The sequence below is a fragment of the Polyergus mexicanus genome, unplaced genomic scaffold (assembly GCF_030449975.1).
Source record: "Polyergus mexicanus isolate NDT 795.1 unplaced genomic scaffold, iyPolMexi1.0 SCAF_2, whole genome shotgun sequence".
NCBI lineage: Eukaryota > Metazoa > Arthropoda > Insecta > Hymenoptera > Formicidae > Polyergus > Polyergus mexicanus.
Window position 1 is genome coordinate 5,867,270 of NW_027223322.1, and position 10,976 is coordinate 5,878,245.

The 10,976-nt window shown below is 37.7% G+C and overlaps 2 protein-coding genes across 10 annotated transcripts in view; both read left to right on the forward strand.

Annotated features, from left to right (window-relative positions):
• Window positions 1-2,948, forward strand: part of LOC138944723 (ras-related protein Rab-37) — a 93,557-nt gene extending 90,609 nt beyond the window's left edge. For 6 of the 9 annotated variants that reach the window (XM_070315634.1, XM_070315631.1, XM_070315635.1 and 3 more), the window contains one exon: window positions 196-2,947. In XM_070315634.1, coding sequence (XP_070171735.1) covers window positions 196-316 — 121 coding nt within the window. In that variant the 3' untranslated portion in view covers window positions 317-2,947. Of the gene's footprint in view, window positions 1-195 lie in introns of all 9 variants that reach the window. The other 3 variants (XM_070315640.1, XM_070315639.1, XM_070315638.1) reach the window with 2 other exon arrangements.
• Window positions 2,949-3,957: 1,009 nt separating this feature from the next.
• Window positions 3,958-9,859, forward strand: LOC138944722 (zinc finger protein 836). The gene is made up of 4 exons (XM_070315630.1): window positions 3,958-4,283; window positions 5,067-5,213; window positions 5,301-5,390; window positions 5,494-9,859. Exons 1-4 carry the CDS (start codon window positions 4,107-4,109, stop codon window positions 8,917-8,919), a joined length of 3,840 nt encoding a protein of 1,279 aa, XP_070171731.1. The 5' UTR covers window positions 3,958-4,106; the 3' UTR covers window positions 8,920-9,859.
• Window positions 9,860-10,976: the final 1,117 nt, after the last annotated feature.

The following is a 10,976-nucleotide window of genomic DNA, read 5'->3' on the forward strand; positions in this document are numbered from 1 at the left end:
CGTTATCTCTTTTCAAAATTGAACATTTTTAAAAACTGAAAAGAGGCGAGGATTGTATGAAAGTTTTAATCGAACTGAAAAATATCTTTTTCCGATAACTTTTATTCTATAAAAGTAAAAACTGGACCGTATGTACGATCGGCAAAAAAAAAATTGATAGACACTAAAACAGCTGATCGGCTATTCTCGTTTCAGGGAGCTGAAGGCCAGAAAAAGCGACAACCCTGATGAGACGAAATTCAACGTTCAGGATTACGTGCGTCAGCAGTCTCAGCGAAATCCCACTTGCTTCAATTCCAGCTGCCTGACAACCTGAATCGTTTTTCTTTTTACATCAAGTTAAGAGGATACCCGAGCTGGAATCGCATTGATCGCGCGAGTTTCGAGCCACATATATATGTGAGATGCGTTTGATTTCCGCGTAAGATTATTGGTATAACATACGCGTGCGCGGGACACGCATGAATATAAAAACTTTATATTCGATTCGTAATAACTTCATCGAATGAATCGAAAAATCGAACGGAGAGACAGTATTAGCATTTTTTTGTTAAATACGTTATTAAAAGGCATTATTTTACTTCGTAGAATACGAAATCGATCACGCTCTTAAAAGATTAGAGTTAGAAAGCTGGATCTTTTCACGTAGTGTCAGAAAGGAAAAGAGAAAGAGAATGAAAGACAGCATGAATCTCGTTATAAACGTAATTATATATCAATGATTGCTCGCGCATTAATGTGAATAGTTTTAAGAAGATAGAGAATCTCACGTATACACGACACACGAGATACCTCCCTAGGTAAACCTCTAGCGCTCGATGGTTCTAATTTTGCGTACACCATATATCCGCATATATACAGTGACTCGTTAAATTGATCAAATATTTTGAAAATTTCGAGATTATTTACAAATGCATTATATTTATAGCATACATTACTTTGTACGTGCATGTATGTGTCTGTGTGTACATACGTGTTTATTTTTTCTCTGATAATATGTATGAGCTTTAAAAATTTTCTTTTACATACTCACTCCTTTCTTCATCCTTCTTAATTTATTGTGGATTTTAAAAAAATTTTATGGAATTTTTAAAACATTCGATCAACTTCGCGAAAATTGTATATTAATGTTAAATGCTCAGCGACGCGCGATTATTAAAAGCAATCGTAAGCGTAAATTATAGCTTATATTGGTTGTCGCATGCCCCGACTTTATAATTATTTGTTGCCAAGTTTGCATAAAGGAGTGTAATCTTCGATTTGCATACAATATGCTTGTTACAAGTTATATAGCGCGCATGTTCATTCAATGTGCGGTTACATCTGTCTCGCGGTGCATGCGTAAGTGAACAAAAATATCAATGCAAAGCTAAGTCTCTCGGCATACTAAGTAACGTAGTTGTGATATAATAGTGTCGAAAGACAGAAACAGATTAAGGTTTATGCACACTGTACAAAAACATCATGTCATCGTCATTAACTTTGCTACTTAGTTTTGATTCTAATCAAATTGAGATTCTTGTCTTTAACATTAAAATGTTTTCAAAGTGGAATTTAAACGAATTCGTGATAAAACTGTCCGGGAAAAAAGTATATATATAATAAAATGTAAATATATATATATAATTATATGTAAAATATGTGTTCATATATATATTTTCTTTCTCTTGTATAATCTCTATTTATATATACAGATTTATATAAAAATTATAAGAAGAATAATTGAAAAATAATTAGAAGAATAATTTTTCAATTACTCTTCTTATTGCTTTTCGTATACAGACAGAGATTATACTAGAGAAAGAAAACATATATGGATTTTATATATAATTATATATATTTATATTTGATTATGTATATGGATTTTTTCCTGGATGCAATGATCTTGGACCAAAAGAAAGGAAGAAACAAGGAAGATTATTAGAAAAATGATAAAGAAAATAAACTCGGATCGACATTTTTCTTCTATTTTCCATTTCATTTTTCAATCCAACATTTACTTTGATACTTTAAGCAGTCAGAGATCACCTTTTTGAAATTACTTAATCTATAGTTTACAATAGTTTTAAAAGAGGATAATCCGATTGTTTAAAGTACCGAAATATAATAAATGTAAAATACTAAATTAAGATAAAAAATAGGAGAAAAATTTTGACGCGGATGACGTTACATATAGTATGCATAAGCCTTTATGCGTCTCTCGTAGAAGAGGAACGTCAAGAAACGATTCGTAGCTGCCATCTAGCAAAGCGTGAATACACTTGAGATTTCCTCTTGAGGAAGCTCCGCGCGATACTTCTTCCCTTTCTCTTTCTTCTTCTTGTAACCGACAAGTGCATGTGCATTTCGTGATCGTTAATAGACGCGTTTTGTATAAACGACAATTGATATATTTATCCAAGAGATACCAATTAGTCGATTGGCCGGTGATTATCTCTGAATGTAATCGAACAATTAATGAAATCTATCGATTGTTATAGAGTCAGAATTCTAAGCGATGTTGCGAACCGCTCTATCAGCAAGAGTCAATAAGCCTTCAATACTATTTAAGAAAATACTATCGACGTTATTATGAGAGGGACCCATTACAATCACTCTCGATTTCTTGTAATAGAATTAACTGAAATCTAACTCGCGCGCGAGCGCGCAGACATTAATTTTATAGCAAACCGAGAATAGGGGAATTAAAGTCGATTTTTGTGCGCAAGAGATTGGAAGAATATATCGCGTATGTTACATCCTGTTGTATACGATGTGCGATCTGTCTTACCTGCAGTGTACAAATGACAAATTTTATGTATCAAATGTATATCACACAAGGCATGTCTGAAAATAAAAAAAGCCGATCAGAGATATACATTTCTCTGTAATAGTTCCATCCCGATTGAAATCCCATAATTCTTCTCGCGAGCAACTTTTTTCGATATACACTCATTCATAAAAATAGAATTGGCAGACTGATTTATTTATTTATTTTTTTTTTTGCAAAATAAAAAATCTCGTTTTAGATTAAAAAATACAAAACACTTTCCAATCCAAAAAACCAATTTAGAGAAGTTGTTGCTTTTTTTTTTGTATAGAAAATGTAAAAATATTGTATAAAATATATATTTAAGCATTACAATAATTCTCTATTTCTCCTTTTCTTTTTTCTTATGCGATTTCTCGGAATATTCAGACAAAGAAAATCAGAAAATCCTTCTCGCAAATGAATGTGTTGATGGAAAGATTAATTTATATTAATCCCAATAACTTATACAATTGCATTAATAATAATAATTAGTTATCGTTAAATATATACTATTTTATTAGAGTAAGAGAGATATATTTCTCATTATATAAACTGTATTCAATAGGGAAAAAATGTGATGTCAAAACCGATGTGACATTTTGTTTTTTTAAAACTGCAGTCTATATATATATATATATATATATATATATATATAGAGAGAGAGAGAGAGTTAACAGTTCAAAATAAAAATGTATGCTACTCATAAATATTTCCTGGAAATTGCTCTCTTTCAAATTGTATCATAGCTTTGATAATATTATTTCACACTTTCTTTCTAAGCAAATGGCCATTTTTAAAATAAGGCAGAAATATACGATCTCGTAAACACAAGAGTTTTTCCGACATTTCATGGATTTTCAACGAGTAAATTAACAAAAAAAAAACAAAAAAAAACTAACTTTAACTCACCTCGTTCCTCGTTCAATCAATCGCGCATGGACCATATGTTCGGAGGAAATAAACGAAAAATGCAGACGAAAAGAGAATAAACGTACTTTGCGACTACTCGTCGAAAGAATAAGCGACGACGCGCCGTTTTGTCCGTCTGTTCGCGCCATCTTGGTGCAACGCCAGCAAGCTGGGACGCGTGGAACACGCGGAACGGATCTTGCCGTCCTTCCCCCCCCCCCCCCTCCCCCTATCCCTTCCCACCGGTTTCAAGTAGTTCCCGAAGTGCGTCCTATCTTCGGCTTCGGGCTTCGGGCCGCAAACAAAACGCCGCGTCCCCTAACCTGCGGAGAAGGGAAGTATTGTTACGAAGCATTCCGTGTTTCCGCCTCAAGCGTAGCGTTTCCAGCGAACGCCGGTTCCCACGATGGTGGACGAGGACATGGTGGACGTGGACGTGGTGGAGATCGGGAACGTGGAGAATGTCTGCCGGCTGTGCCTGTCCGCGGACGAGCCGAGGTTCTCGGTGTTCGCGCAGGACCGAGAGGAAGATCCGTCCGGCGTGCCGTTGACCGCCAAGATCCAGGCTTGCCTGTCGATCCAGGTACGAAACTTTATCCTCCTTCTAATGCGAATCGATTCGCGGCACTTCCGCGGAGAGAATCGTCGACTTCAGGGCGGAGTATCTTCGATCGATCTGAGCATTTCTGAGAGATCTTTGATCGAATGCGCGTCGTCCAAAGCACGAGTTTTGAGGTTACATTCGTATAAGAAAGAATGATAATCGAGATAATCAAGAAGTGCTCGTGTCATGTGATGATTGGGATACTTTTGCGCTCCTTTTCTCTCTCTCTCTATTCATTTTCTTTCTTTTCTTTTCCCCATCATCAACGTACGATTGTCTCATTTTAGATGAATGAATGAGTGAGTTAATCATTTTAGATGCTCTAGGCATGCAATGTCTTCTCGAGCCTTTTGACTTGAAAGTAATAATCAAATACTAATACATGGCAAAGGGAGAAATAACTATGTAAATAGCACAAACTGATGGAATTAATTTTTTGACAAGCACTAATTTGAAACAATGTTGATGGATAATGTTATAAAAACTTTAAGTTAAGATTAATTAATAAGCATAAACTTGTTTCTCTCAAAAAGGGCAAAATATATAGCATAATTTATCTAAAATCTTTAATTCACTTTTTGTTCTTGAAACTGTTTTAAATGAAACGGATATATACATTTCTAAGAAAAAAGGGGAAATAAAAAGCGAAATTTGTAGAAAAGAATAAAAAATGCTAAATTTCTCAATCTAGCGAGTTTGATTTGCGTTTGCTCAAAATTCTAGAAATTGTTGAAATTTTAATATACTGAATTCTTTTTTCAGATTTCAGCCACTGATAGGTTGTCCACGCTAATATGCGCAAATTGTGTGAAGAATGTTAATCAGTGGCATACCTACAAGGAGTCATGTCAGCGTTCGCAGGACAAGCTGCAAAAATGGCTGGCAACTCAGTCGCAACCAAATCCTACGGTAAGTAAATATATGATACTTTTAAATATATCATGGTAATCCTTTAAATCATTTCTGTTTTGGTATTCATGTTTCTTGTTTTTACAGGTTATAACAATCAAGGATGAGCCAGTGGATATTGACTACGAGGACAATATAGAGATTATCTCAGAGACTACCAATAACTTGGAACAAGCAGTAAGTACAATTTTTTTTTGTATGAAATAAGATGACAAAGCTTTTAATTAAGATACTATTAGATAATATTTTTTCCCATAATTTAACATTATCTGTTTTTCAGCATCTACCGGCTCAAACATTGGAAAATGAGGAGACTGATAATAAGGAAGTGCAAGAAGTACTAGATGAAACTGATGCAAAAGCTGATATGAAAACTGATGCGAATGACACACATAAAGAGGATAACTCGGAAACAATTCCATCTGTCACTGAGATGCAGCCTGACAAAGACCAAAATCAAATGGATCAGCAGGATTCTTCAGCTCTACGTTCCATTAAAATCGAGCCACAGGATGACGATGATACCGATTGCACTATCGAAGTAGAATCCACGAACGGCAATGAACTATTATTGAATCCCATGGCAGTTGCCACAAAGGAAGATACGGTTATGGAGGCCGATTCTACGCAAAAATCTAATGCAGCTGGCGCGCCGCCCAAAAAGAAATTGAGACGCGGTCCTCATACCCATTTCAGAGGAACGCGTGTCTTTAAAAAGAAATGCACGTATTGTCAGATTTTTCTGCATTCCAAATACTCTTATATGAAGCACATGAAAAGATTCCACAGTAAGGAGAACAACGGTATCGACAATTTGGAGTCGATATCGCAGAACGACGACGACGAAGAGATGGTGGAGGATTTGGAAGACGAATTAGTCAGTATGGAGAAGGACTCGCCGCTGACGCAGGTCCAACAAGAGATTATTAGCCAATTGAAAACATTCTCCTGCTATTCTTGCGAACAGACGTTTAACGATCGGCGTAGCACGCTCTCCCACATACGCCAACATCTGCCGGATTTAAGACCATACACGTGCATTGCTTGCTTAACTGAATTCCCCGATCGATCCATGTACCAATTACATTGCGGCGCATCCTTTGAGTGCGCCATGAAGATTGCCCTTGTAGTGCCCAAGCACGGTAACGAGCGATATTTTACATGTAACATGTGCTTACGTTCGATGCGCGACAGGAAGGAACTGCTGAGCCACTTGTCGAAACATTCTGACAAGCAATACGAGGAGATGATGTCGCCGGCACGCGCGCCACCTAAATTGAAACCGATGGCGCCGTTACCATCTACAAAAAGCAGCTCCGATAAAGCACAAAAGACTGTCATCAATGGACCTTATAAGAACGGCGATCCGGCGCACAATCATGCTTGTGATCTATGTGGCATGATTTACAGATACCGACCCAATATGTTTAAGCATCGCGAATTCTGCATGCGGCTACAGCCAGAGAATAGAACATCGTACAAGTGCGTGCACTGTTCCATGACGTTTCTCGTGTTTAAAAAGTTTCATACTCACATCACGGTTGATCACAAGAAGAAAGAGTTTACTTGCATTGTGTGCAACTCGAAATTCCGATCGCCCAGCGATTACTTGACTCATCACGAGAATCATCGCGCGGCGACACGCGGCAATCGTCAGACGCAGGAGGACATGTCGCAGAATGGAGTTCAGATACCATTGAAGGAACGGAACCGAGGGGACGCCAAGCTGGTCAAGTCAAGAATCGGCGGTCAGAAATACAGTTGTGCGCTCTGCACCCAGGAATTCTCCACGAGGTCTGAGCTAACGGAGCACCGAAATCTCCATCTCAAAGTGAAGATATATTCGTGCGTCATTTGTCGCAGCATGTTTAGTAGTCCGGGTGCGTTAGAGATCCACATGAAAGATCACGGCATCGAAGACCCGAATGAACGAAACGCCAATATCTCTTGCGTGGAGTACGGTAATTTAGATGAAGACATAAGGATTAACGAGAAAGACTCGATGAACGCGAGTGCCATCTCGGATCCCGGTACGCAGATTCACGAGTGCTGCGAGTGCGGTAAGGTGCTGTCAAATTACGCCAATCTTCGCCGGCATACCAAGATTGCGCATCGGAACGCCAAGATCTATGATTGTGCCGAATGCTCACGGATGTTTACGCGTAAGGAGCTGTATGACCACCATATGCAAATCAAACACAACTCGAAGACGATGTTGCAGTGTCCTCAATGTCCCAAAAGTTTTGTCTTCCAGTCGAACTTCACTTATCATTTTCGTACCGCTCATCTTGAGAAATCGCAAAACGGTTACGCATGCGACATCTGCGGCAAAGTTTTTGTCGAGGAAGCGTCCCTGAAAATACACAAGGGCTGGCATAATCGGGCCAACTCTCGTCTGAGCACACGATTCATACTGGGTAATCAGAAGATGCCCGATGATGAGTCACAAATGGAGTCGGCCGGTGTCGAATCGGGTGAGAATTCGGAACGGCCAGCAAGAGCACGAAAGTCATTCCCCAATCCTCCGCTTCAATCACCGACGACTTCATCGGAGGGGAATTTCCAGTGTCAAGTATGCAATGATAAGTTCAACGACGTCACGGAATTAAGAAATCATCTATGGGACGTCCATTGCGCCCGCAACAAGCCTGAGAAAAGTTTCTCCAACGATGAACTCCAGTGCGAACTGTGCACAAACGTCTTCCCCGATCGGGAGACCTTGGCGTCACACATGCGGTGGCATAAGGCCAACCCGATTCTCAGCGACATACGAAAGACGTACTCTTGCGATGTGTGCTGCAAGTCTTACAGCTCAAAGAAGGTCTTGTGGAAGCATAAGAAGTTACACAAGGCCACTGTCGTGGCGTCGATCAAATTTCAATCCTTGGCCAGGAAACCGATGGCCAGTCAATTTCTTTGCAACTTTTGCCGGAAAGTGTTCTCCAGTGGCCAGTCGCTACAACGGCATAAGCTTAACTTTCATAGCGAGCTGCAGAATCCGCAACGGACGCAGCAACAATTGTATAATAGCAATCGTAGATTGTCGTACGAGGACGAACCGAGAACGAAGCGTATGAAGCTCGAGATCGATGACGACAATCCGCCGCCTAAGCTGCCGCCATTTGCCATGGATTTCGCCGGCGAGAGGAGGAAGCCAGTCATGTGTCACTTGTGCAAGAAAATGTTCCCGAATATGAGCGTGCTATACAAGCACAAGCAGACCGTGCATAAGCATCGAGGAAGGAAAGACTTGATACCAGAGTGCATACCGATGCCGACTCAAGGCGGCAAGTTTTCATGCAACATCTGCTTCAAGGAGTTCCCAGGCCTGTCGAATCTGCGACAGCACTTCACAATTAAGCACAAGAAGGGCTCGGAAACCGGCCATCCGCGATCGAGCGGCGACGCGCTCTCCGAACGACCGACGAAGGAAGCCGAGTCACCGACTCACAACAATGTCATGTTCAGCTGCAAACTGTGCAAGCAGTGCCATGTCTTCAACAGGGAAGCGCTCATGCATCACATCACCACTGTGCACAACACGGTATACCAGGCTGACAGCAGGACGTTTCACAGGGAGGTCAATTTGGGCGCTTACGTAGTAAAGGGCGCGATCGGCGCTACGTGCCCACGATGCAATGTCAAGTATCCCAACAACCGGGCTCTAAAGATACACTATATTAAATTCCACGATAACACCGATTAAACGCTTATATCCGCTGGAATATTAGATTGGTGCCAGGTGGAAATAATTCTTCTCCATATCACGTGATTATGAAAAAATCAACGGACCTTCTTCGTTCCTCGGATTACGATTCTCTCCGTATTATAAAACGCTCTTGCGCGACATGTTCCTGAAACAGAATCGATCAATCGTAAAAGGAATGTAGGATTTGTTTTACGACACAACTCGTAATAAACGATCAACCGAATCTTTGATTTATTAATATGTAAATCAATGGTTCGCAAATGATATTAAACATCCATAATTTCGACGTTTGCGAGATGATATAACAAGTATTAACGAAGTACATAAATATATTCTTTCTATAGATTGTGTCGGTGTACACCAACAGAAGTTTTTTTTTTTTTCGTTTTGCACGCGCGACAATTACTTCCATAAACGTGAACGATTTACTCGTAGATGATTTGTTACCTATTTGATACAGCAACTGTTGTAATTCTTGCGACCAATGAGACGTGTAAATATCGAGGCGGTAGAATAGATATTACATGACTTGGTAAAAAAACGTGTGTGCAGCCTCTCGGTGTATTGTAGCTATAAGTTGATTGCTGCAGCCAGATAATATTTACATAGCAATCTCTTATAAAATAGGATCCGTGAAATCCTTGGTTCTCGCGTGGAATTATGGTATGAATTTGCGACTTTAATGCTTTTATTTTATAAAGAAAAGTAATCTAATCTTAATCTCCTCTTCCTTTTTCTTTCAAATCGTTCTTTCCATCAATTGATTTATTTAATACGCTTCGTGAAATCTTTTGTACAACCTGGTTGCAGTAACAACGACGGATAATCGCCTGAGAGATCTACTGCAACAATTGCTTAGATTTTAATTTACCTACATTATAGATTATAACAATTATTATATATAAAATGCAAATAAATATCATGAATATCTTGCTTACGTCACGGTATTTATTAAGTTTTCCCCATTGTTGTGTCATTCTGTTTTTGCTGATTACGTTCTTTTTCCTCTTTATCTTTAATCTTGTATTAACGATGCGTTATACATTAGTTCACTCGAATACTTGCATTTGTGATGTGTGAAAATAAAAGTAATAAGAAAAGTAAAACGCTAAAATAAAGAAAGAATTACTAATCTTTGTTATCGAATTTTTTAGATTAATCGTAAAATTGGCAGATGAAAACGAGATTTCACATATTGTATTCTCGATAATGAGATCGTATAAATTAATTCTATCTCTCTTTTATATATATATATATATATATATATATATATATATATATATATATATATATATATATATATAAACTAAAATTTTATATAATAATACATATAAATATTGAAACGGTAGAATAGAAATTATGTAACTTGAGAAATGTGTGCAGCTTTTGTATTGTAGTTAACACAAGTTGAATTTTATATATATGTACATCGAACATTTTAGATGGTATAAGAAAGAGAAAACTGATAATTGCAATAGAGAGACATCAGTTTCTTTAAGATCGAAGGAAGCTGCAATAAAAGAAAATGTTTGAAGTTTTCAGGAAATAAAATATATACAAAAGCTAAATAAATATTATATTATAATTTTACTAAATTTTCGTTAAGAGATCAATGTGGTATATAATATATATCAAAATTTATATCGATTTCTGATAATTATTTTTACCCGCGTATATACGTATTTTTAGGCATATGTACGTAGAGATATGAATATAGAATATGCGTATGAGAAATATATATATATATATATACATATAAATTACAAAAATTAATTGTTTGTGCTTCTAATGCGTCCTATCAACTTGAACTCACATTTTGTTGCTGCTATTGTCAGTCGAAATCCTAGAGAACCACCTATATGCGAAATGTTACAGCAACATGATATTATTTTCATCGTATAAGTTTTGTTGTATTTAATTATTTGTGAATGGATCAATAAAAGATCTATAATGTATTGTTATTTTTAAACAATGTGGGTCTTTTATCTATCAATTTGTATCGAATGAAAAGAAATAGGACCGTAAATAGTTCTACACAGTTGTACGTATTTTTC